Here is a 25,527-nt window from a genome sequence, read left to right as displayed (position 1 = left end):
ATTTGCAAAGCCTTCACTATGCTTGTTAAATTGAATCACTTATCTAGATCAGGACTAGCGTGTTCAACCTACGTTCCCGTTACGGTAAACGCACTAATGACCATTCACATATATGAAGGTACGAGACCTAGTACATATGCAAGGTATACCAGGACAGAAGGTTCAGTGTCATATCATTAGCACTAAGAGGGAGTAGAGTCATGGGTCATAGCCCTGCACCTAAATGATGTCATTGCTTCTTAGTGAACCAACAGGCTGCATGCTCATGCTGGGAGGGGGGTGGGGCTGTCCTTTTTGAAGCGCTAGGCTGCCCATTCTCTCCTCCCCTCTAAAACCTTTATTGCTGTGCACACTGGTGAGAGCAGCAGTGAATTAGACATATCTCTTTAATATCCCACAGATCGGGACAAAGCTGTTCCTATCGGGATGGCGGGATAGAGCTCTAAAATCGAGACTGTCCCGCCTACATTGAGACGGTTAGGAGGTAGTGTACTGCACCTTTAAAAGAGGTGCAGTACCATAAGTGTTGTGTGTGGTGAAAGGATTAATAAAGTGATAACTGCATCACAAGAAGAACAAAATAAAGGATCAGAACCACTATCTGATGGAATGTAATTACCCCTCTCCGTTATAATAAAGACACATGAAGACACATTTCATATTTCTAAAAAGCATTCGGCAACTTTATCAAGTTACAGGTACAGAAAGCCAATAAAATAGCAATTATAAATAAAACACAGCTTCTCTATTACTATGTACATCAAACAGACGACCATTTTCTGTGAGACAATGGTACCGTGCATTAAGAGCTGTACCAACTCACATTAAGCACATGGACCAAACATATTACACCTGAACATATGACACGATTACTGTGACTGTAAATGGAAGTGTTTATACATACATATTTACTGTATAGAGCTCCTATAGAAATCTAGTTAAATCTGTACTTAGCAAAAATTAAAATCTGTGTGCATTATAGACGTTGCATAGATATGCAGCTTGTGTGTAGAAATATAAATCTGTACTGTATACAGAATATATATGCAGATCATTCTATTGGACATTGGCCATAACTTGTGCAAGTTATTATTATTTGGGAAAGGCAAATTATTAAAGAGCAGCATTTATTACAAGGTGCTCAACACCAGTAATTAATCTCTAACAGGCTAAAAACATCTTATATATACTTGACATAAATTAACATTGCAATAAAATAGTACTAATAATTTACTTCTATTCTACAAGAATCTACCTCCCAACATTGGTCCCGGTCCAAATCGGGACAAAGTGTGTGCTTTGTTGCGTCGTATACAAAAGGGGCGTGTTCTCGTTGTGCTGGGGGGGGGGTGTCTAGCGTTTCTGAAGTGGGAGGCCTCCTTCCAACCCTGCTACCCTCCCCTGAATAGAAATATGAATTGCCATGGGAGGTGCGTAGGGCACCATGGTGAGCGGGAACATACCTCCCAACTTCCCGGCTGCTGGGAGAAATGAGCCAACTGGCGGGATGGCAGGGATGTCCCGCCTAAGTCAGGACAGCTGGGAGGTATGCAATAAACATTTGTGTAAAACATGAACGGAGTCCTCAGGTGCTCTGCAGTCTGCACACCCTGCGGAGCGGATTTATTGCTTATTCCTATCACCTTACTGTACAGTCCTGAAGTTTGGTTAAAGTTTTCAAGTGTTGTAGGATATAGCGACTACTCATATATCTCCTTTCTAAACATTCACTGATACAGCTTTACCGGAGTATAAGACTCTTCTGAATATAAGACAGCTTTATCCTCTTTAATGTTATGGGAAAAATACTTTAAGATTAAGGCAACTGTTTTTCTCAGGGGGACAGTGACCTTATATTCTGCTAAATGTGTCCATTCCACCGCTCAAAGTGGTGTATTGTGCTGGAAAACATTTGTATAACTTCCAGGTCACATGGTATACACTTCCAGGTCACATGGTATACACTTCCAGGTCACATGGTATACACTTCCAGGTCACATGGTATACATTTGTACTTAGCCAAAATAACATCTGTCCTTATAAATACTCCATATCATTAACCTCAATGTGTTTCAGTTTCCTTTCTCTTAAGGCCAAGCAATAACTGAAGAATTATTATTTTTCTGATGATTTACTAATTTCCTACAATGGGAATTATTTATATTTGGAAATGTCTTAACATAACTCCAGTCACTGCCAGACATTTGTATTTCAATGAGAGATCAAATGGTCTGTGATCAGGGCTGTTCTGGGACTAAATATCAGCCCTGGCACTGAAAGCACACAGACCCACCTATAGTTGCACGCCGATGGGCCGTTGCTGGTGCAGTGTGACTTGAAGCACCTCCACAAACATATGAATCGCGCTTGGTTCATGGGAGGAGCGGCTGCACATTCCATTTTTTTTAAGCCAAGAGCAGCTAGTGCTGACAGCTGTGAGTCTGAAAAAAAGTCAATCAGTGACAGCAAGGCCTGGTGAGAGCAAGGCAGCGTCGGCCCTGTGTCCACCGGTCCTTCTGGCGTTCACCAGAAGTGCCGGATTGCCAGTCCGGGCTTGCTTGTGATGCTTAAACAGATGCCATATTTGTCTGAAATCACAACCTGGTCTGGAGCAGTATAGCAGTATTAAAATGTGTGGAGGTTTGAATATAAATACTCATCTCTATACATAGGACTCCTGGGAACACTATATTAAAGACACTTATGCAGAAGAATCTTTTTGGGAAGCTGCTTTGAGAAGTTAGGTGGATTCAGGCTTAGTCTAACCACTATCAGCAACAAAACATGGGTAGCCAGTTCCATTGCCACCTATCTACCCTACAAAAAATAAAATAATATTGACCTATGTACATGTCTCCCTGGTATAGGTGTGGTCAAATGCATGCAAAATCCTTGCTGATATGGGCTGCATCCGGGATGATCAACCAGTCCAGTGGAGTGTAAGGTAGTGAGGAAGTAAGAAGTATGTAACAAGTCTCTGTACAGGAATGAACGCAAACAAATTCCTCAGCTCCTCTGTTCTAACGCTGACCCGCTTCCCGGATCCTACATGCCACTGCCGTGATAAGGGCGGCTCCTTTCCCGCTGCCATCTTCAGACTGTAGAAATGTCACCTGGCACTTTGGGGACAGTTCTTTCACAGTTTGGTGCATGATGGACGAGAAACTGCAATTAAGCATAAAAACAATATTTAATAGATTCACAACAGAAAACACTTTCAGGCTTGCATTAAAATAGATACACTAATCAGTTGTGTATCATAAGCAGGCAAACTCTTTATGATCTGTTGGTCTGATTGTACATTCATTTACTATCCTGATTACATAAAATGACCAATAATCAAAGGTAATTTGATATTTTATTTTATAATCCTTAGTTCAAGTACTATGTTTTCCCTTCAATGCATTTCACACATGCCTGTTTACCAATTTGGTTGTATTAGATCATATTGCCTCAAAATTGGCTCCCCACCCCCTAACATAATAGACTGGAATGTTTACAGACAGGTCCATAAATCTGATGGACAGATGACAGCATCATTGTGTGATTACAGACTGACAGCTCTGCGTAATTCTGTCGTTTCACCTAACTGATACATGATCTGATCTGTGCATTTGACCACAAATCCGATTGGGCCAAACAATCAAATCTGTTCATGATTGGTCAGAAATAATATTTTTCCAATAGGATTTCAGGTATGATAATTATTTAGTGCATAAAATGAAAATGTTGGACAGTAATGACATATATGCAGTATATACATCTATGTATAGTAGTTCTTTTTATACTCAACTGTCTTCTATGTATTGCAAATCACAAAAACTGGGTGTCCTGTATGCTGTCAGTCTATCCTTTTACCCCAGCTGAAACGGCTCCATACTGTCCGATTCTGCCCTGACATAGAGCCCAGACTCAGAGTAGAAGGAACCAAGTAATTGTGCATTCATGAGGTGTAACAGAGCTGGGCAGATATAACCAAACGTATATTCAACACCCGCCTACTGCTGACATCATCAAGATGTCAAGGATTACAGGAGCGCTGGGAGTACAGGCAAGCAAAATTAATTATACCTGTAAAATTAATTATAACTATACAATTAATTATAATTGTAAAATTGGTCTTTTTCAGTTAACATGATGAAGGTTCAATTGTGGAGTTTCAGCAGGTCATAAGTCCATTTTAAAACACATTTATGTAGGACCCTTGTAACATAACATTCCAAGACACTCTTTACCCCATTGTTTACAATTCTATAAAAGTAAAATAATGCGGCTGTTTTTGAAGATGCAAAACCCTAAATATTAAACCTAACTAGAGATTGTACCAATAACTTACTGTGGGTGAAGCTTGTAGAGCGTTCCGTCCACACCCACCGTGACCTTCAAGTTGGCCAACCCTCGATTTTCTCGGATCTTGTCAACCACTGCGGCTACCCCGGCCCCGCAGAGCTGGGCGGCTCTCCGTGCCACCGCGGTGCACACCTCCTTTACGATGATACTGTCATCGCATGTGCTATCCAAACCAAGGTGTTGGAGGATGGAGCGAACCTGCAGCAATGCCAAGCGGTCACTGCCAAGATGAGAAGAGGAAAGACTTAGACAATTTAACAGCATAGGAACCGAGATCACTTATCTCAGAATCTTTGATTGACTTATTAGTGTTAGAAATACAAATATATCCCACAGCTATGTGTAATACAGACACAGCAAACATACTCTTATAACAAATAAAGAACATGCACTGAGAAGACGACCCGGTCACTAAAGCTTACAATCCAAAAGGCAACAAGAAAAATGTTTTCTATTTCCGGCAGAACCAGAAGTCACGGAAAAATCTGATAATTAGTGAAGGGTCTTTATGTTCACTCACCTCTCGATCTGAGACAGGAATTTGGTTTCAAAAATGCCCCTTGTCTTCAGCCTCTCGGATATCTTTCCACGGAAGAGGAGACCCTGTTTGGTAAAGTCTATCAAAACATTCCTGACAATCTCCCCCAGGTACATGCCGCTGATCATCTTCTCAAACCTGCAGCCAGAAGACACCTCATTAGCGGGACAAGGAAGAATGTACAACAGACATAGGCCAGTAGCTGCGTCCAGGCAATTTACATAGAGCTCCCTGTGTGAAGTTTTCCCAGCACAGTCCTTTATTACACCCAGAATCTTTATCCCCTAATACTCAGTTTCCCATTCTTTCCCATAACAGGACAAGTTGGATACTTTCCTATATTCATGGCGTAAACAAACTTCAGGTGATATATGTCCTGTTTTTAAAATGAAAAACAGGACGTCCTAATAGAAGCCCTAATTATTTTTAATCTGGATGTTTACGCCTGTACTTTTCTTGGAGCTATCATATTGCTCGCAATAAATAGACTGTGCCAACAACAGGAAGTGAGTAGTGCAACAGAAAGTGGTTTCCCAACTATTTCCTGTGTTTTTCCAAGCAATGGACATTGGTATGTTCACAAGAAATAGGTTCCATTGACAAGAAAAACCGCTAAGCAGCATACAAGTGCTTTCATATTTGTAAAAGAGAATTGAAAGGAAAGAGTGATTTAATATGTTAATAAATATCTGTTAATGAACCCAAATATTTTATTTTTACCTTTAATTCTTATGAATAAGGGGTTATAGTTTCCTTTTACCAGAACATGCTAAATGAACAAAACAATGTAGAATAAATCTGACAACACAGCATTTGATTAGTATGTACGTTTGCCCTAAGATCCTGGCACTCTCTGCAGACAGTGGACCTCATTTACAAAGCACAAAATGGCTGAAGTACAACGCAAAACCCATGTGCCATTTTCACTGCAGAAAAAAACACTACAATTTTGCACCAGCTCTGAGCTGGCAGAGGTTAAGGGGTAGATTTACTAAACCTTCTTAACAGGAGAAGTGGAAGTGTTGCCAATAGCAACCAACCAAATTCTAGCTATCATTTATCTTATACATTCTACAAAATAATAGCTAGAATCTGATTGGTTGCTATAGGCAACACCTCCAGTTTTCCTTTTTAGAAAGTTTAGCAAATATACTATTAGGGGACCTATTTACGAATCTCTGAAGAGGTTTATATGCCAGTAAATCCCCCTGAAAACTGCAGTTTACAGCATTTTATTAACAAGCTTATTTATTATTGCAAATGCAAACTCTGTGGGTGTCTAAGGAGACTGCGAAAATGAACTACTTTCGACTGCTAACACCATCTAAAGATGGCGTAAGGCGTTCCATCCTATGTAGAGAGCATTACAAGAGAGTCATCTACAGTTCCCTCTCCAGCAGACTTCCTGCTCCTCTCCTTTCTATCGCAAACTGTGTGTAAGTAAAGTGACTGCAAATGTGGTCACTTTACTATATCCTAATCAGCATTAATTTATATAGCGCCAGCATATTCTGTAATGCTTTACAATTGGGAACAAACACAGTAATAAAACAATACTGGGTAATACATACAGACAGAAAGGTAAGAGGACCCACCCTGCTCGCAACCTTACAATACTATAGGCTATTCCTGGGATAGACTTCTCTCTAAGCCCCTGTCCTGGCTAAACAATTTGAATAAAGAGACAGGTTAAATAATGTCTTATCATTGCCATTAGCAATGAAAATTAACAAAGAAAATATAATATGTCATAACTAGGTCTTTTCCTATTGCAGCACAAGATACATTTTATTGGAGAGGCAAACTTCTAGGTGCACTTTGCCCAATGTAAAAAAAAAAAAAAGAAAGCTTTAATCACAAAATTGCCAAGACATAATAAAGGCAATCCCAATATCCCCTCACTATTATTATTTAAACCATAGATTAGGGTAATCTGAGCAGGATTCTAGGAGCAACACTAAAAGGTTTAAATGAATGAGAGGGGAGGTTGTGTAGTGGTATCTATGCACACGAGTTTACCAAGGCGTCTCTATAGACCGGAATGTAAGCGCACACTTAGAAATGCACTCACAAAACCAAGTAGGCACCTCGGTGCTGAACCAGAGTGGTTGATAGTCCAGGCCAGAAGCTGACATGTAATATGATGTTTCAGGCACACTGTGTGCAAACCATCCACTGCTGTAATAACAGGAGCTTTTATACACAAAACCTGAGTATTTCTATGACAGCTCATTAGGTTTGTTAGGAACAGATTTGTTGCCTATGGGATTTTGGTTATAACGACAACGTACCTCTGTTTGCCAGGATTAAGAGAGAGCTCATCCACAGACTTGTCAAACTCTGTGCGGAAATCTTCCAGGCAGTCGTTATCCCCGAACGCTCCCCACTCCATATTAATGCACATTCTGCCTTCCTGGCCCTCCACCAGCTCCACGTTCCTCATCTCCTCCATGTAACAGGCGTTACTGCCGGTACCTGAGGTTCACAGATGCAAGTTCATGTTGTCAGAGACTTCTGTAGTGAATATTATAAATATGTATATATATATATGGACAGAGTTGTATCTTACCGACAATCAGCCCCATTTCACAGTGAGGGTCTTCATAGCCACAAGTCATCATCGTCCCCACTGTATCATTCACAACAGCCACTACATCCAGGTCAAACTCCTATAAAGGGCAAAACGGAACCTAGAATCATGTGAAATGTCAAGGCTAGAGCTCTCATCCGACCCTGCTTACTGGTAAAGGGAGTATCATCTTTATTCCGACATACACTATGTTTTCCAGTGACTTTACTCTAGAGAACAATTTGCAACATATCATAGACTTCAGTATTGACCACATATCGGGGGTATGTTACAATTGGGAGGAACAATAAGAAAGGGACACAAGAAAAAAGACAGCTTCCTATTTATCCAACCTTGGTGAAAAGTTTGTGATGCAACCAACTCACGAGAATATGACAAAATAAACATTAGATAAACGGATCAATAACATTCTGAGCAGACAGTAGATAGTAATAGTGCACGGTGGCTCAGTGGTTAGCACTTCTGCCTCACAACACTGGGGTCATGAGTTTAATTCCCGCCCATTGCATTATCTGTGTGGAGTTTGTATGTTCTCCCCGTGTTTGCATGGGTTTCCTCCGGGTGCTCCGGTTTCCTCCCACACACCAAAAACATACTGGTAGGTTAATTGGCTGCTATTAAAATTGACCCTAGTCTGTGTGTGTGTGTCTATGTGTTAGGGAATTTAGACTGTAAGCTCCATTGGGGCCGGGACTGATATAAGTGAGTTCTCTGTACAGCGCTGCAGAATTAGTGGCGCTATATAAGTAAATGGTGATGATGATGTTAATGATGATAATTTACATTAAATTTTGTGGTTTTCGAAGGTGGTAAATAAAATAACAAATTGCTAAAATCAGTTTACATGTCATTACATCAGCCACCCAGTATATTCAATGGTCCCTGTTCTTCCTTCCATCAAGTTTTTTACCGGTTATATTACAGTGGAAAAACAGCAACAATGATCCAGGAAACTCACCTCCCGCCTGTGGATGGCTTCCTTCAGCAGATTCACCACATCTTCTCCCTCACAGCCAGAGGCCTTGAAGCCTTTTGTCCACTTCAGAAGAATGCCCTGCAGAGAAAGGAAAGCAGGTTATGTATAATGGAGGCGCTGACCACGTTTTATAGGGCAGTATGACTTGTAGGCTTTCTTCAGATCATGAAGTAAATATAAGGCTTGCTATGTTGCTATAGATATTGTATAAAATATGTATGTACGTTAGATTATTTGTGGGGGGGTTTTGTTTTTGGTTTTTCTTGCTCACAGAACAGCTGGTGAGATAGATTTGCTTGATGAGCTGATAGTGGGAGTTGTAAGTTTTAGTGTTTCTGTAATAGTTTTGGTAAATGTGTATTAATGATTTAGGAATAGTATGCTGTCGGGTCTGACAGGGGTTTAATGGAAGTGTTGTCTAAATGGATTGTTAATTAAAGAAAAAGAAAATAACTTATTGTATTGTTTATATACATTATTGTGTTTATAATTGGAGGTATGAGAGAGTATTGAGAGAGATGCGTTAGATGCAAGTAGGTTTGGATATAGATTTCTTTATGTCTCCCTGAGAGAAAACACTTTACTGTTTATATACTATTGTGTTTTGGGAAAATATATTTATGGAATAGTGTGTAAACTAGATTCATAGTATCTGATTAGACAATTTGTGAAAGCTGTAGGGTAACAGCAGTAGTTAAAAGTAAGGAAGTGACATATGATTGGTTCATATAATATTCTTTGTTTTTAAGACTGAGGGTTGTAAGGACAAATCATACCCCTGATGAAGTTCCAGAGAACGAAACATGTAGAGTTTTGTCCTCACGATATTGGTATTTTTTAGTCAAGTTTTAGAGTGATATTTGCGGATAGCTTCAAGTGTTCCTCCTTATTATCAAAATCACGTGGACTCAGATAAGAGCTGTTTTTATGCTATATTTTGTAGAGGTCTTTAACCTTATTCAAAATAAAAATTGGCTGTTTTAAAAGCTTTTACACATGGGCGTATAGGCAAACCGAGGGGGGGGGGCTTCCTAGTGCCTGGAAACCCCCTCCTAGCCTGGGGTACTGTATGCTGAACCCTGCCCCGGGACCAGACACTTTGCAGATTTTGTGAAGATCGTTTCTGTCTGCGCTGTTAACAGCCATCTCTCCCCAACAAGTATTGAAAGCAGCAAGAACAGGTAGGAGAGAGCAGGACAGTCTGTCAACTGTTCTGACACACTCAATCAGGACTTTGTCCTGATTGTAGGGACAGTTGGGAGGTATGTCCCGCTTCACACGGTTCTGCTCGAAAAGGGAGAGCTGTGTTCCCCTAACAGTAGTGCATGCAGCATTGCCCGTTTATATGATGGGGATAGGAAGAGTTGGAGAGCAGCCAAGCACTGTCTAAAATTATAGCTATGTCCCAAAGCATGCTGGCCACGCCCACTAATGGTATGGTATGTAAATTCATGAATAATTTGGTAAAATGCAAAGCTGAAATCTTAAGCGTGAAAACCCTGCTTTTCCCCTTTTAGGGTATGGAAATATATAATATAGTACATATGTGAAATCTCTTCAACAAGGGGCCAGGGATGGGCTAAAAACTTATGTAAGAGGATGACTCCTGTAGGCACAATATAAATGTAAATATAAAAGCCCAATGAACAGGTTATGGATGGAATGGGCTGTGGCATATTACACATACTGTACATTCTGCTAATAGTTACCTCATCCAGGCTGTTCTGGTGGCAAGGAAAGGAGAAGGTGAACCCCAAAGGCAGCGAAACGCCCTTCATACCCATGTACTCCAGAAAATCAGCAATGCAGTGGACTATGTGGTCGAAGAGCTGCAAGGAATGAAAGGATCATCGGTATTAAATAAAAAAAGTAACATTTCCAGAGAACAACCATGATAAGTAATAGACTTTAAACGAACATTTTATTTTAATACAATTTCCTGACTGTAAAGATTTGTGGTTCAAATGCATGGTAATAGAATGGTTATATTAATTAATTACTAAGGAGGCCAAATTATAACAGAGTAAGGCGCGCAAGACTCTTCCGTTGTTGTCAGATATAGGCCAATCTCACCTCCTCTCCGGTCCCCTGCATTGCATCCTGGGGGATGGTGTAGATCTTGTTGTGCATTTCCACCCCGCGTCTCATGCCGTTCCGAACACGCACCAGGAGTACGCGGAAGTTAGTGCCTCCAAGATCCAGGGCCAGGAAGTCGCCTCTCTCTGGAATACATGAGTGTGTCACAATTACATCTCAGGCGTCTGACCACACTGTGTATCTTACTGTTGTGAGTCTGGACTCTAAACAATTCTGTTCCATATAGGAAATGCAGATTACAATTAAACAGAGGTAAATCTCAGTCACTTGTGAAATGGACTAAACATGGACAGAGATCTTCTACTTTATGTTTCCAGTAACTGTTCCTAAAAGCTCAGAGTGTATCAGAAGCCACGGTCCTGAACACCACCTAATTGATGTGTACAAACTTACACTGCAGAACCACATTTCACGCCAAACAACTTTACTATATGACACAACGTTCAGAGTACTGGCCAATTCCCAAGATGTTTATTAAGCTCCGTAGGGTCCTCTCACCTGTGCCATCGGGGGTGGACCGTACATAAGTAGGCAGCATCTTGACTGTGGCTTCATCGTGGCTTGATTGTTTCAGGCCCCTCTCCATCTCGTCTCTCAGGATCTTCTTAACCTCTAGGAGTTGCTGAGTACTAAGGTTCAGGGCTTCAAGTGTCTTCTCCTGTTCATGGCGCTGGTCAGCCAGTCGGTATGCTACGGCTGTCACCATGGCGGCTCCTTTACCACTGCCATCCTCTGATCGGATGAATCGGACGTCACATTCAGGCACAAGCCTGCGCACAGCCTTCTGAAGGAGCCGTGCAAAGCTGATAAAGGAATTACACCAAATGAGAATGCCGACTCGCTCAGCGAAACAAAACAATTTACCCAAAAATATTATCATAGAATTGATTACTAGTCTATTAAACAAAGACAAGTCTACTATTTCTATTAACAAGAAATAGTAGACCTTACTGACATGTTAGGTGTAATTTGACCTTAAAGAAACACTATAGACATCAACTAAAAGTAAACATAGGAGTACACTTGGGGGCACACTCTGCCTCTTACCACACCATGCAGCAGTACTCTCACAAGGGCTCACTAACCTTTCCCTGTTAATTGCTCCTGCTGTTCCTCTCCAAACCTCTCCCAACAGCTTCACATTACCTAACTAGTCCTGCCCTGGAAGCTGGACTAAAACATTCTAAAGAATATATTCAAGACTCTGTTTACTGTGAGGAACTGGCATTACATTTCTATGTACCTCCCCTGTAACTCGCTCCTTAGTCTTCCTGGTACAGTGGAAGCCAGCTAAGAGCCTCTCCTACACCGTGAAACCTAAATGTAAGTTAATGAGGTCAGAAACAAAAGTGTTACAATAAAACTTTCCGAAAGTGTGATCCCATATGAGCGTTTTCAAAAAGCAGGCAGCTATATACGCAGCAGTCATACAACTAGTTTTATGTTTTTAGCTTTTTACAAATGCTGTAAATTACTTGTTACAGCATCAGACGCTTTCTGTTTGGAATACTAGTTAATGTGTTTCATTTTCCTTTAAATTTATAGTGTGACATAAAATCATAAAGATGCATCTGGATCAAAAAGACAGCAAACCTCATCAACTCAAAAACTGCAACGGTCTTGTGTAGGCAAAGAATTTGAATTTGATAATGAACTCATTTCAAAGATATGTATAAATCAAAATAAGACACCTATCAGGGTGCATTTAGTTCTGCAAGTCCTATTGTACATGAATGCCCTGATCCAGCTCACCAAGCGCAAGGGGGAGCAAGTGTGGGGTATGAGCAACTCAAAACACCAGTGGAAGATGTGCAACTGTGCAGTGTGTCAAATGTGAAGCGAGCCATATATTTAAACAGCACAAACGCGCTTGCGTCCAACACTAAATCGCCCCCTTAGCGCATAGCTTCCCTGTGACCCTGCTCTTCACTTACTGCGGGTGGTTCTTGTAGACGGACCCATCCACTCCCACTGTTGACTTCAACCGCTCCACACCTTTGTTCTCTCGAATACGGCGCAGAACAGCAGCCAGCGTGGTTGCACACAAGCTGGCGGATCGAGTAGAGACAATCTGGCAGATTCTGTGCGTTGCCACGCAGTCCTCATGCGATGGCTCCAATCCCAGTTTGCTCAGGATCTGCTGAGCCGTTTTGATCCCTTCTTTATCTCTGAAAGGGTCAGAAGAATCAACTAGATTAAAAATAAATTTGTGTTACATCACCCTTATTGTAATACTACACTGTCACAGAAGTAGTGTGTCACGGAGGACATGATAATAAGACCTTGTACTGTGCATTGACGGCATGTGTGACTGTGCATTACAGTAACAGGAAGGGAAGTACAAAGCAGAAGTGGATATATGGTAAATGGTTACTGCTGCTATCTATCTATGAACCCACCAACCAATAACAGTGTGTGAGGTTATACAGTACAGCAACAGTCACGTATTTATTATGTTGTAAGACAGTCAGCTGCCTAAGCTGTCAGTATTACTTAGAACTGTCCGTGGGAATGGCAGAATTTTCCATTTTCCATTGAAAAGTTATGTCGTAGCATCATGTCAAAGAGCATTATTTCACAACCCTTAACAGACCATATTTTCCCTGTTGGAGATTATCTGGATAATTAATGGCCCAGTCATCTAAATAAACTCACCTCTATATAGTTTAAGGAAGAGCAAAACCAAGAGGATAAAAGGTTAATTAAAGAAGATTGGTCCCTCTAAACATTTTATGTTAGAGCCACAGGGGCAGCCTCATAGTACGCGATATGACATTTCATTAATATTCCACGAGCAATTCACAATCTTACTTTTCAATCTCTGAGACGTAGCGTGTCTCAAAATGTCCCGTCGTCAAAAGGTCAGCTGTAATTCTTCCTTCAAACAAAAGATCCTCCTTTGCCATCTTAACTAGGATGAGCCTGACCAGCTCCCCCATGTACATCCCGCTGATCATCTTTTCAAACCTAAAGAGAGACAATGTTAACAGTCAGCACTCAGAGACCCAGAACTGCTACATGCCTATTCTATTCTATCTCACACCTCACTAACCCATCAGCATGGATGCTAACCCTGGAACTGTATCCTCTGGGTTCTACCGAAAGGAATATGGTGGAGTGTCATACTGACAAAATATCATCCTCATAAAAAAACATTACATTGACATCTGCAGAAACCCAGATAGGTCAACGCTAACTAATGTCATGATGTCAGTACATGAAATAACCACCAGGTGGCAATGTTACAAGTTTAAAACAATTTTAATTAACCGTAAAAAACTGAGTACTATATGTAACATTGGGATTTTTGCATTTTTTATTTAACTATAATCTCATGTGCTTGCATATGACTCTCCTATAATTAAACTGCATGTATCACCTACAAACAGTGTGAGGAAACATGTTGCAGGCAGAAGCGATATGTAAGATGCTTCATTCTGGACTAGTGATAATTCTGAGGCACATCTTACAGATACACATTTTGTGGTCCAACCAATATTAACGAAATGCAACTGCATTAAATTCAGTACAATCTGGTGAATTGAAATGCGGCATATTCATAAATTTTGGTTCAGCCCCAAACGGGCTGTCTCTGCTGTATAACTGATGGGTGCTCTGTCACCCATCAGTCAACAGGAATCTAAAATACCTGAAACAGAATCTTTATCTACAGCAGAACATGCTACACAGAGTTTACAAGGCAACGTTCCTAAAATATAGCGCAACATTCCCTTAGTTGTAGTACTGGTCTATATGACAAAGAGAACAATAGTAATCCAGCTCCATATCTAGTAAGAGCAATAAAGTAATGAGATAATGATTAATTACAGACATGGTGATAATTGTAAAATCAAAAGAGATATATATTACTACAAATACTCATTACAGTCTTACTTCTATAGTAGTAATATACAGCCATAGACATAAGTGATACAGTCATACCAGTTGTTGCTGTCACATTACACTGAGATACTTACATTTGTTTTCCTGGATTTAAAGACCCCATGTCAATTTCTCGGTCAAACTCGGTTCTAATGTCATCCAACGTTCCATCATCTCCAAATGCTCCCCACTCCATGTTCACACACATACGCCCCTCGTCCCCTTCTACCAGGTCAATATGACGCATGTCTTCCATGTAGCAAGCATTGGTGCCTGTGCCTATAAAGAACAGAGGGTAAGAGTGAGATCAATCTAGGCAGAAAATGTGTAGGTGGAAGACAGTGGGGGCTGGGGGGAGGAGTTATGGGAGGAGTCATACTAATCGTCACCTCCTTACCAATAATAAGGCCAATCTCACAGTTGTGGTCATCAAATCCACAAGTCATCATTGTTCCCACAGTGTCATTTACAACTGCGACTATATCAATATCGAAATCCTATAGTAAGGGAGATACAGGTGTCAGCAATACCACGTAATGATCATGTCTTACATAACATAGTACACACACATGACACAATACAGTGCCCATAATGTAATATACCCCTTGCTCACATCTATCAGGATTAACAAAGATTCACCATCCTAGAAAAAGTACTATGAGAGCCAGCTTACCCCACGTTTCTTAATAGCTTTCCTTAACAGAGTTACAACATCGTGCCCCTCCACACCACAGGCCTTGAATCCTTTAGTCCAGTTTACCAATATGCTCTGTAAAAAGAGATGGAACAATGAGAGGACCTTGTATGGAGCACTAGCGTCTACAAGAGGTCATGTTCTAAATCAAGAAGTGTACTTTTAGCAGACTCTTAATTAACCGAACTATACATAGTAGTAGGTTATGGAACAGGCTCTCAGCAGATATGTTAATGCGACATGACAATGCCTGAGATTGTTGTTAGTTTTATCTGTTATCGCCCTTTTCCTGACGCAGGCTGAACACAAGCGATAACACCAGTTAGTACAGTCTGCAGGCTCATTGTATAACCTACATCATCTGATACCAGGATTTCCTGCCTGTTTACAGTTCATGGAAAATTATGATTAAAATTACATGTATGGAAGTCAGCTATATGGAATATATATATATATCACATCCAGTGGCTGCAGGCAAATTATGTGGGCTGAGCCGATATCTATGAGAATGTATCTGATATATTTTGCCATCAGGTAAGGACATGCAATTTGAGTATATTTAATAGGAATAAATGCACTTTTCAAGCCTATTACCAATAAAATGACATCCTCACAATAACATGTGCATTGTGCAGGCGATAAGGGACTTTATATAACCCAACTCCTTATGGCTCAATCACTAACATTCCATTTAGGTTTAATATTTGAATTGAGCCACAGCAACCAATCAGAAACTCGCTTCTATTGTCTAACTTGCACTAGACGGATGGACGCTAATTGTAGATTGGTTGCTCTGGTTGATTGTAAATTTTGAAGTGAAAAGCCATCCATGTGTAGTGTGACTGTTCTCCACTCACCTCATCCAGTTTATTCTGGTGGCAGGGGAAGGAGAAAGTGAATCCCAGAGGCAGCTTCTTGTCTTTGATATTCAATTTGTCCATGAAGTTGGCCAGACACTCAGCAATGTGGTCAAACAGCTGGAATTGAAAAGCAACTTTAGGTGTCATGAAGAAGAAATTACTAATGTTAACAGCAGATAAGAAACTACTGCGGATATTGACTGAGATATCTAAACAGCGGAATTAACAATGGTGTGGCTTATACCAATAGTCTATCAGTCAGTGACATTACTGAAGCATGATACACAAAGAGCCAGTGACATCAGTGGGCAGCACAGTGGCCTAGTGGTTAGCACGTCTGCCTCACAGCACTGGGGTCATGAGTTCGATTCCCGACCATGGCCTTATCTGTGTGGAGTTTGTATGTTCTCCCTGTGTTTGCGTGGGTTTCCTCCGGGTGCTCCGGTTTCCTCCCACACTCCAAAAACATACTGGTAGGTTAATTGGCTGCAATCAAAAATTGACCCTAGTCTCTGTCTGTCTCCCTCTCTGTCTGTCTTTGTGTGAGTGTGTGTATATATTAGGGAATTTAGACTGTAAGCTCCAATGGGGCAGGGACTGATGTGAATGAGTTCTCTGTACAGCGCTGCGGAATTAGTGGCGCTATATAAATAAATGATGATGATGATGATGATGATGATCACTCAGGGACGTATTTGCCATGAAGTGATATAACGGACATCGTTATGGCAGCGGTATTTCAGGAGCAGCACTGAGATAGAATTATGCTAATTTTATTTCTGTTTCTCACTTTTAATGTGGGAGTTGGTTAGTACAGTATAAGTGTGCAAGGTACATACTTGCTACTTAAAAATTAAACCCTTGAGTGTTCTAGATTTACTTTATTGACTGTTTATAAGTACAGTCTATTTTTTCTAGACGCAGTAAAGTACAATACAGCGGCAGAATATGTTATATCACTATTTTTCAATACTTTTATTGAGTCTCTTACATAAGTACCAAGATGCTTTAATGACAATGAAACAAAAGAAAAAGCTAAGCGACAATTTTTTTCCAGTGTAAGGCGGTGGAAGACTGAACATTTTGAAGCTCGCTCAGTAATTTCGGGCGGTGGGCTTTGTCTATTACACTGTTTTCTTTGCTAAGCGCCAGACAAAGCACGTCAAAGCAAATCGCGGCATTAAAGATGGCAGGCGCTGACCAGAGTGGAGCCGGGATTGTGCAAGTTATTGTTGTCTGCCGACCGTGTTTTTATTCCTGAAATCACTTGCTGGCAGAAAAACTTCACTTGTGTGCGAGAGAGAAGCAGCGAGCAGCGCGCAGGAGAAGCAGAGAATGCTGAGGAGGAGGATTCTACGTCCTGCTCGCATTCTGCATGACTTCCAGCCAGCTAGCCCAACATCACGTTGCACATTGCACAAGACTTTCAAAGAACTGTGTGCGCGTGGATATAAATATATAAAATACATGTTTCTAGGACTATGATTCTCAGTATAATCCGCTTCTGTACAGGCTGGGAAAGTGCTAAATAAAAGACCTTTCCGTTGTGTAGAACAGCCGTTTTCTTTCATAAGATTATATTTTAGGTGACAACCCAAGTCCCTGTATTCTAATGTCTTTTAGCCCATTACAGGAACACTTTGTATTATTTCTAAGTGATTTGAACTCTGTACTGAAGCTTGTATTCTCTCAAACAATGACAATGAATTGCATAACCCCTCTCCACATCATTTTAGGAAACAACTGAAATAAAAATACCAAGTCACTTAGGTAATGCTATCCCTAGCAGGCCTCCATATCAGTGAATATAATGGGCAGATTTTTCAAACCTTCTGAAAAGAAAAAGTGGAGATGTTGCCCATAGCAACCAATCACTTTCTAGCTATCATTTTCTAAACTGTACTAGATAAATGATAGCTAGAATTTGATTGGCTGCTATGGGCAACACCTCCACTTTACCTTTTTAAAATGTTTTATAAATTTACCCCTAAGAGTACATAAGTTATTTTGTTCTCTATACTGAACATTATCTCTGTCTACTGTCCCTCACCTTCCTTCTTTCCGCTCCTCACTCAGAACCATCACCTTCTCTTACACAAACTAGACAGACAATAGCCTTATAAGGCCTTGATAAAACACTTTACTTTCTCCCCACTTTTGAGGTATGATTTATCTTTCCTGCAGTTCCAGGCTGTGGCCTCACCTGTGCCCCACTGCCCCTCATCAGATCCTCTGGGATGGCATAGATTTGGTTCTCCATCTCCACCTTTTTCATCCCGTTATCGGAAACTTTCACCCGCAGGACACGAAAGTTGGTTCCTCCCAAATCCAGAGCCAGGAAATCTCCATTTTCTATACAAGAGGCAAATAAGACATAGTAATCAAGTCGTTGTCAGAGCTTCCATTTACATTGAGGGTGACTTTCCATTCAGTATCGGGCCTGTTTCATTAAGTAAAGTAAAGCAAAAAAATGAGTAACTTTGAACCTTGACAAAACCATGTTGCATTGGAGGGGGAGGTAAATTTAAAATGTGAGGACAGATTTATATTTGGGTTAGGGCATGTCCTAGATCAACTTTTAATGTCAATGTAAAAATAATGCTATCAAGTATTTGTGTCCTACATGAAAAAAACTGTCACTATTTTCCTTATGTGCAAAATAATAAACTCATTTGCACCCATTGCATTGTAACATGGTTTTGCCAAAGTGCAAAGTTACTCATTTTTTTGCTTCCCTTTCCTTAATGAATCAGGTCCATCATGTTTATTAGTAGAGTGACTTAAGCTATAGAACAGTATATAGAGCTTGGTACCTCATAAACATATATTACTTTATTCAGACAAGCACAGAAAAATAATATACAGTTAAGATCCGGAAACTGGACGCCACAGACAGTTTCCCGTGAAATACTGTAAGGTATAATGCTTGCAGTCTATGATGGTAAAAATCTAATCACCACATAGTGGTTTACTGGAAGTGGTTTAATTCAACCTGGTGTTATAAAAAGAGAGAACTGTATTTCTATAGTAAACTTCAGATTGATGTACTTAGGATGGGTAATTGTGACCTAGAATGACCTCCATCATCGCTCTATCCCAAGCAGCGATTCTGCTGTGCTGGCTTCGCTGTGAGGGATTACACTGCCCAGAACCATTGTGCTCATACAAAGAGACAGCCATACAAATCATAGACAGCCAGCATGTTTAACCTCTTTGTCACCGGGACACTAGATAGACACAATATAGTTGCAAGCTTCAGATGGGACCTTTCTAAATGTAAATAAAAAACTTTACATCTGTGCCTTTCACGTCATGCATAACGTCTGAGGGAGGGATGATGCAAAACAGCTGTATTCTAGGAATATTTCCAGAATCCACTTCTGTACTGCTTTTCTTCCTAGCATTTATATATTTCTTCGTCACACACAGGAGTGTGTATGCAAAATATTTCATAATTCATCTGTTTGAGCCCGTTTCATTGTGGTGTGAGTATCTGTTCTATTTGTTATGTCCATGCGCTAGCAACTCTGAACTTGGCAGGACTAGAACTAACACAGGTTCATAGGCCTAAACAAATCCTACAGCCAGAACATTCACAAAGAATAACTGAATAGCCAACTGCGTTAGAGAAAGCTATCAAATATAGTAAATCGTATATCTATACGGAATTACATTCATACTTCTGACTTATTTAGTTACTTTTTCCAGACAGCAGACAAATCAAGCAGCATTCGATCGTTCGCAGGTCTGCTTGAAATCCAGGGCGCGCAAAGTATATGAAACTTATTTGGGGTAACCTGATCCGGGGCCTCAAGATGTTCTTGTAAATAGAAATGATTTATTTTGTTAAGAATTTGGGGCCTGGAGAGTGAAGGGTCTCTCCCTTTATATGCAGCTTGGTACTCAGAAAAAAATAGCAAATCCACAAGGGGGAGTCAAAACTCCAAAAGGCAATGTCCTAGCCCGTTAAAGTCCTGACCTTCTGCATTTTACATTAGCCAAGTTAAACAGTACTGTGTTTTGTACAACATTATTGTTGTGTTATCCTGACAAAGTACACATATCAAATTTTACTAAATTTCCACTGTACTGTTACTATCAGATTATATAAACTGAGATCCATAAAGATTAAAGATATTTAAATCTATTTTGATTAAATTTGTTGCTGATCATGATGCTCAGCCAGTCAAAGATTAGATTGCAACGGCCTGTGGTGAGATAGGGTATCAGGACTTTGAAAATAGGGGGTTTAGGCTGCTCAACACCCCTTCTTTGACAAACTGTGTTTAATATTGCTTGGATTGTAGTATGTTAGCCATATATGTATGTATTTTATGTCTATTGTATAGTCTGAAATGCTGCCAGGTGGGATTGCACACACTGCTGCTAATGTGGCAACATGCCATTTGTTTATGTAATGTAATATGCATCATGGCTGTTGCATCTATACACAGTCCGCAGGCTTGCCATTGTGTCGCATCCTGCCTTGCAGACAGGCTTAGCACACACCGTAGGGTGCCTGTAAGTAAGCAGGGGACTGGTGGAGGTCCACGGGCAGCCCTCAGTGAATGATAATGTGAGAAGGGTTTAAAAAGACATAGACGCAGGGCAGATGGTACCTCTCTTCAGGACATTACTGACTAGCAATCACTACTCCTGTCAGACTGGTCCAGGATTGTTCCTGTATGGACACTAAAGGCTCCGCATACTGTGCTTTCTTTGTGGATCTGCAAAAAGCAGGAGGACATTGAACTACACATGACAAAGTGACTAAGACATGGTGAGGTATAGGAGAGTGTAGTGTGCGGTGTGATGAACCCTCTGGCATTAGTGCTTCTTCTATTATTGTGTGTGCTGTTTGTTTTATATATAAATATAATAAAATGATACCACCCACTATTAGCTTTTATTTACCCACGTTGCGGTACTGTGGATTCCAGCAGAGACGCATAGGGCTGACCTGCTCTTCAACCACTTCTCCTGTAATCTGGTTTTTGATGTTGTGCTCAGTACTCCTTGGTATCTAACCAGTTTAGGAAATCCTGGTTTGGACTTCGGCCTGTTGCTGACTATTCTTCTGCTTGATTAATTGGTTCTGTTTTGGATCTCCTGGCTCTGACTTCCATCTGTTTCCGACAACTGTGCCTCATGTATTGCTTCTGTTTGGATATTCTGGTTCCAACCACAGCTGCCTAGACTACTTTTCTGATTTATACCCGGCACTTCAATTGTCCGTTCTGGTTCTGATCTGGCTTGTCCAATACTCCCCACTAGTGATTCCGATACCTCGCTAGCAACTGGCGATGAGGACTGAGACCTGCATGTTTCATGCTGCTAAGACCAAACCTTCCCTAGTGAACCTAGTCAGCATGTCAGACTCTGAGCCCCTTTGTTCACTTGTATCAACTGCTACCAGGTATACGTCCATTCTTCCTAGTGAACTGCGACACTCTGAAGAGGCTGGTCAGGTAAGCATCTTACATGTTTAAATTGCCCTAAGGCACACACACACATAATGAGGAACCTGACTCATTATTCTACTTAGTAGGTAATAAATAAACAATAAAGCCAGAGACAGCAAATTAACCTCATTACTTGATGAATGCAAGTAAGTAGACATCACTTACTGTCTTCCCTTTAGTTTGTTGGCGTGCACTGTCATTAGAAAAGTTGTCTGAGCTATCCAGCCCTTAGGCCCTGGATTCTGTACTCTGTACTAATGACTGCTCCTATAGAACTCCAAGATACCGTACCCTGTAAACGCTTGTGAACACTCCAGGCAATGTTGAAATTGACATGGAGCAAATGCTTGTCAGAAAGTGTGTGTGTGTGTGTGTGTGTGTGTGTGTGTGTGTGTGTGTGTGTGTGTGTGTGTGTGTATGTGTGCGTGTGTGTGTGTGTGTGTAAATCCATTTTATTACTTATTGACTATCAGGGATGAATCACGTTTAAAAGGCTTTAAGAGCACGACTTGAATGTGTAAATAAGAGCCCGGTTGTATGAGCCTTACGCTCTGTATAGTACCATGTGTGTGTACATACATAATTATCTACAATGGGTTTTTAGTAAGATTTAGATGCAGCCTTAAGCCTTTCAACTCCTTACCCTTCCTGAGAAGTTAGTGCTCAGAACACACAGTTACTGCTACCTGGTGATAAAATAAAGAAGAACATTCTCTCCTAATATTAATAAGTAGAGATGCTCGGACTCGGCTCTCAGAGAACCAAGCCCACCCGCACTTCGCAGATCCAAACCGGCTCGGCTCGGGACTTTCGCGCACCCTCGGAAGTGAAAACAAAATAAAATATCATCGTTGCGTCATCGGATCTCGCAAGTTTTGGATTCTATAAGTACCGCCCTCCACGGAGATCCAGCGCCATTTCACAGAGAGACATACAAGGGGTAGCAGGGTTGTTGGCAGTCCCCAGTGCAGTTGGGCAGTGTCATTAATTTAAGAGAAAGAGAAGGGGTGGCAGTGCTCTTGGCAGTCTGCAGTGACATTGTACTGTGACATAGCGCACACAGAAACAGAAGAGGTGGCAGTTTTCAGTGCTGAAAGACAAATTATAGGGCTGGCAGTATTCTTCAAAGGCTCCAGTGACATTGTACTGTGCCATAGCTCACCCAGAAACAGGAGAGGTGGCAGTGTTCAGTGGTGAAAGCAAAATTGTAATAATAGGGCTGGCAATGTAATTAAAAGTCAAGAGTGACATTCGACTGTGCCATAGCTCACCCAGAAACAGGATAGGTGGCAGCGTCCTTGTCACTCTCCAGTAGATTGCAGGTGCTGAGATCTAGCTGAGAGAAGGAAGCTAGCTGATGCTGGAATGCTTATTAATATTTGGGTAAAATGACATGTTGGCAATTTAATGTTTTTCTACAGCAAAGATACACCTTTATTAAAGATGTGTTTTTTTCTTTAAAAAGGTAAAAGCTTTTTTTTTTACATTTTTGTTTTTGACATTTATGTTACAGAGACTTCTGTAATGGTGGTTTCCTGCGGGGTTGAATTAATATTGTGCTAGGATGAAGTTTGTTTTCAATCATCCTTTCAATTGCTTCTCTGTCGTACATGTGACCACATACTTTCTTTTTCACTGGGTTCACCATCTCCAACCCGCCGGGGCACCCCGGACTGGTCTTCGTCTGATAAATACACATATTCCGTGTGGTCAGCTCTCATCGCCATGTTTTAGTTGTAGAATTACCACAGTTATCCAAGTAATGGGTTAAGCGATCAGAGGAACCATAATTGTACCGGTCGTGTGCTCTGGGTGACGTTGATCTCCTCGTCTTCATCTTCCAAATCTTCGTCTGCAGGGGCCAGTGACACCAATTTGTTTTCTCAGGTGTCTTAGCTGTTCTTTAAACTGGACATATTTAACATCCTGCCTTTGTTGGGCTTAAGGCAGCTAAGCTATTGGTAGCTTGTTTTGTGGGGGCCTGAACAAACCAAGCATTCAGCTACAAAAGTATCACTTCTTATCGTTTCAGTGCTTGGTTTGTTAAACCGTACATGTCCTTTTCAATATCTTACATAAGAGTGGGTGGGAGGGCCTAAAGACAATTCCATCTTGCACCACTTTTCTTTTTTTTCTGCCACTACTGTGTGGCAATGTTTCTTAGATATCCTGTGAACTGCCGTGTGTTTGTGCTCGCTGCAGTCTTTATCCGAAAGTGTATGAAAATAATATTGTGACCTGTGAGGTGGTCAAAATTGACTGGAAATACCCAGTGGGAGACGGACGTGAAGTTAGTGCTCACTGAGCGACAATGGGAGAGAATCTATGTAACTTCCCACCGTGGGGTAAATGTATCAAGCTGAGAGTTTTCCAGGCGGGTTTGAAAAGTGGAGATGTTGCCTATAGCAACCAATCAGATTCTAGTTGTCATTTTGTAGAATGTACTAAATAAATGATAACTAGAATCTGATTGGTTTTTCAAACCCGCCAGAAAACTCTCAGCTTGATACATTTACCCCCGTATGTCTAAATGCATTAACCATACCGAGATGCAGGTTAAACTTCTCAACAGGCTATACCTTACTCCGGAACGGCTACACAGGTTCTGGCCAAGCCAATCAAAATTGTGCTGGTGTCAATGTGCCCAAATAGCAGATATCTTCCATGTATTCTGGTTATGTCTGGTGATCCAGCCGATGTGGAGCGAGGTATTTGCTTTGATTTCTTCAGTTTTGAAGACTCCTGTTGCCCCAGACCCAGCTTTAGCTCTCCTTCACATCTACCAGACTTCTATTCCAAAGCACGATCACTATATATTGGGTCACATTTTGATTGCTGCTAGAGCAGCAATAGCACAAAATTGGAAGTCTCCGACCCCCCCTACCACTGCCCGCATCATCTCAAAGATACAATACAGCTTTGAGATGGAAACAACAGACACGCCCTATGCCTCGTCTGCATCAGCTCCCATCATGAAGTGGTTTAGATGGCACGTGTACATTACGGACGGCCTGAGGTCTCCTCAGGATATTTCTGGTTTCCCATCAGACCACTCTCCAGCGGCTCTTATAGAACCCCCCAGGCCAGCCGATCAGCCCGCATCCCCTGTTAGTCTATTTATGGTGGAGAAGCCTCCAGAATGCCAAAATGTAGCTTTACATGCCCTGCAACATTTCTCTATGTTAGTGATCCTCCTCCCCCTGCGTGGGGATTCCCATGTGTTTTTCCCTATGTCTGTACTTTCTTTCCCCCCTTTCCTTTTTTTTTTCTGTACCCCATATACCTTTGGAAAAATTCAATAAAAATATTGATGCTAAAAAAAAAAATTGACTGGAAATAACTGGAGATTAGTGTTATTGAGGTTAATAATAATCTGGGAACAAAAAAATAGCAAAATTATGTGATTTTCAAAACAATACAGATCCAACACCAAAACCAAAACAAAAACATGCGAGGGCGGTTTTGCCAAAACCAAAACACGAAGTTAATCCAGATCCAAACCCAAAACCAAAACACGGGGGTCAGTGAGCATCTCTATTAATAAGTAGAACAGGCTTAAGACTCTGTTTATTATGATTCAACAGATGGGTATTTTAAAATACAAATTTGGAGCATCCACAACAAATATGAATATAAAGATTTAGCAACATTTGGATAGCATGTCCAATATCAGGATTTAACCATTTACGGTATGATAAAGAAAGATGCATTTTTTAGCACCTCATCCCTAGTGTAATGCCTTTAATGCCTCCATTAAAGAACTAAACAAATACTGCGGCCATGTAACCAAGCAGTAAATTGCAGCTCACAAGTTTCACTCCACTTCCTATTAGCAAGTAATTGTGACTGAGGCACCTGTTACAGCTTGTATAACCCTGGATACAGTTTGCATTCTTCTGACGTGATGCTCCATAGACTAAGAAGTGTTTTGTTGTTGCTAGAACAATTATGGTGATTCAAAAAGAAAAAGTTGATGCAACTATACAAAGGAAAATGTAAGAAAAATATGGATTAGAAAACACAATGATCATTTAAGGAGGTTCAAAGTAAATGAGATGTGTTGAGCTTGGTGTCCAGG

General features: G+C 40.9%; 1 protein-coding gene across 1 annotated transcript in view; it reads right to left on the bottom strand.

The window, feature by feature from the left end:
- Positions 1 to 654: 654 nt before the first annotated feature.
- Positions 655 to 25,527, bottom strand: part of LOC142151615 (hexokinase-2) — a 39,347-nt gene continuing 14,474 nt past the window's right edge. Inside the window, exons 3-18 of the mRNA XM_075207441.1 lie at positions 18,191 to 18,339; positions 15,985 to 16,104; positions 15,107 to 15,202; positions 14,831 to 14,930; positions 14,529 to 14,712; positions 13,363 to 13,518; positions 12,486 to 12,719; positions 11,050 to 11,354; positions 10,528 to 10,676; positions 10,164 to 10,283; positions 8,437 to 8,532; positions 7,458 to 7,557; positions 7,180 to 7,363; positions 4,871 to 5,026; positions 4,337 to 4,570; positions 655 to 3,165 (exon numbers count right to left, since the gene is read on the bottom strand). Of these exons, the coding sequence (XP_075063542.1) occupies positions 3,021 to 3,165; positions 4,337 to 4,570; positions 4,871 to 5,026; positions 7,180 to 7,363; positions 7,458 to 7,557; positions 8,437 to 8,532; positions 10,164 to 10,283; positions 10,528 to 10,676; positions 11,050 to 11,354; positions 12,486 to 12,719; positions 13,363 to 13,518; positions 14,529 to 14,712; positions 14,831 to 14,930; positions 15,107 to 15,202; positions 15,985 to 16,104; positions 18,191 to 18,339 (2,528 nt within the window). The 3' untranslated portion in view covers positions 655 to 3,020. The remainder of the gene's footprint in view (positions 3,166 to 4,336; positions 4,571 to 4,870; positions 5,027 to 7,179; positions 7,364 to 7,457; positions 7,558 to 8,436; positions 8,533 to 10,163; positions 10,284 to 10,527; positions 10,677 to 11,049; positions 11,355 to 12,485; positions 12,720 to 13,362; positions 13,519 to 14,528; positions 14,713 to 14,830; positions 14,931 to 15,106; positions 15,203 to 15,984; positions 16,105 to 18,190; positions 18,340 to 25,527) is intronic.

This window comes from Mixophyes fleayi, chromosome 4 (assembly GCF_038048845.1).
Source record: "Mixophyes fleayi isolate aMixFle1 chromosome 4, aMixFle1.hap1, whole genome shotgun sequence".
Classification (NCBI taxonomy): domain Eukaryota; kingdom Metazoa; phylum Chordata; class Amphibia; order Anura; family Limnodynastidae; genus Mixophyes; species Mixophyes fleayi.
This window is presented reverse-complemented; position numbering and strand designations above follow the sequence as displayed.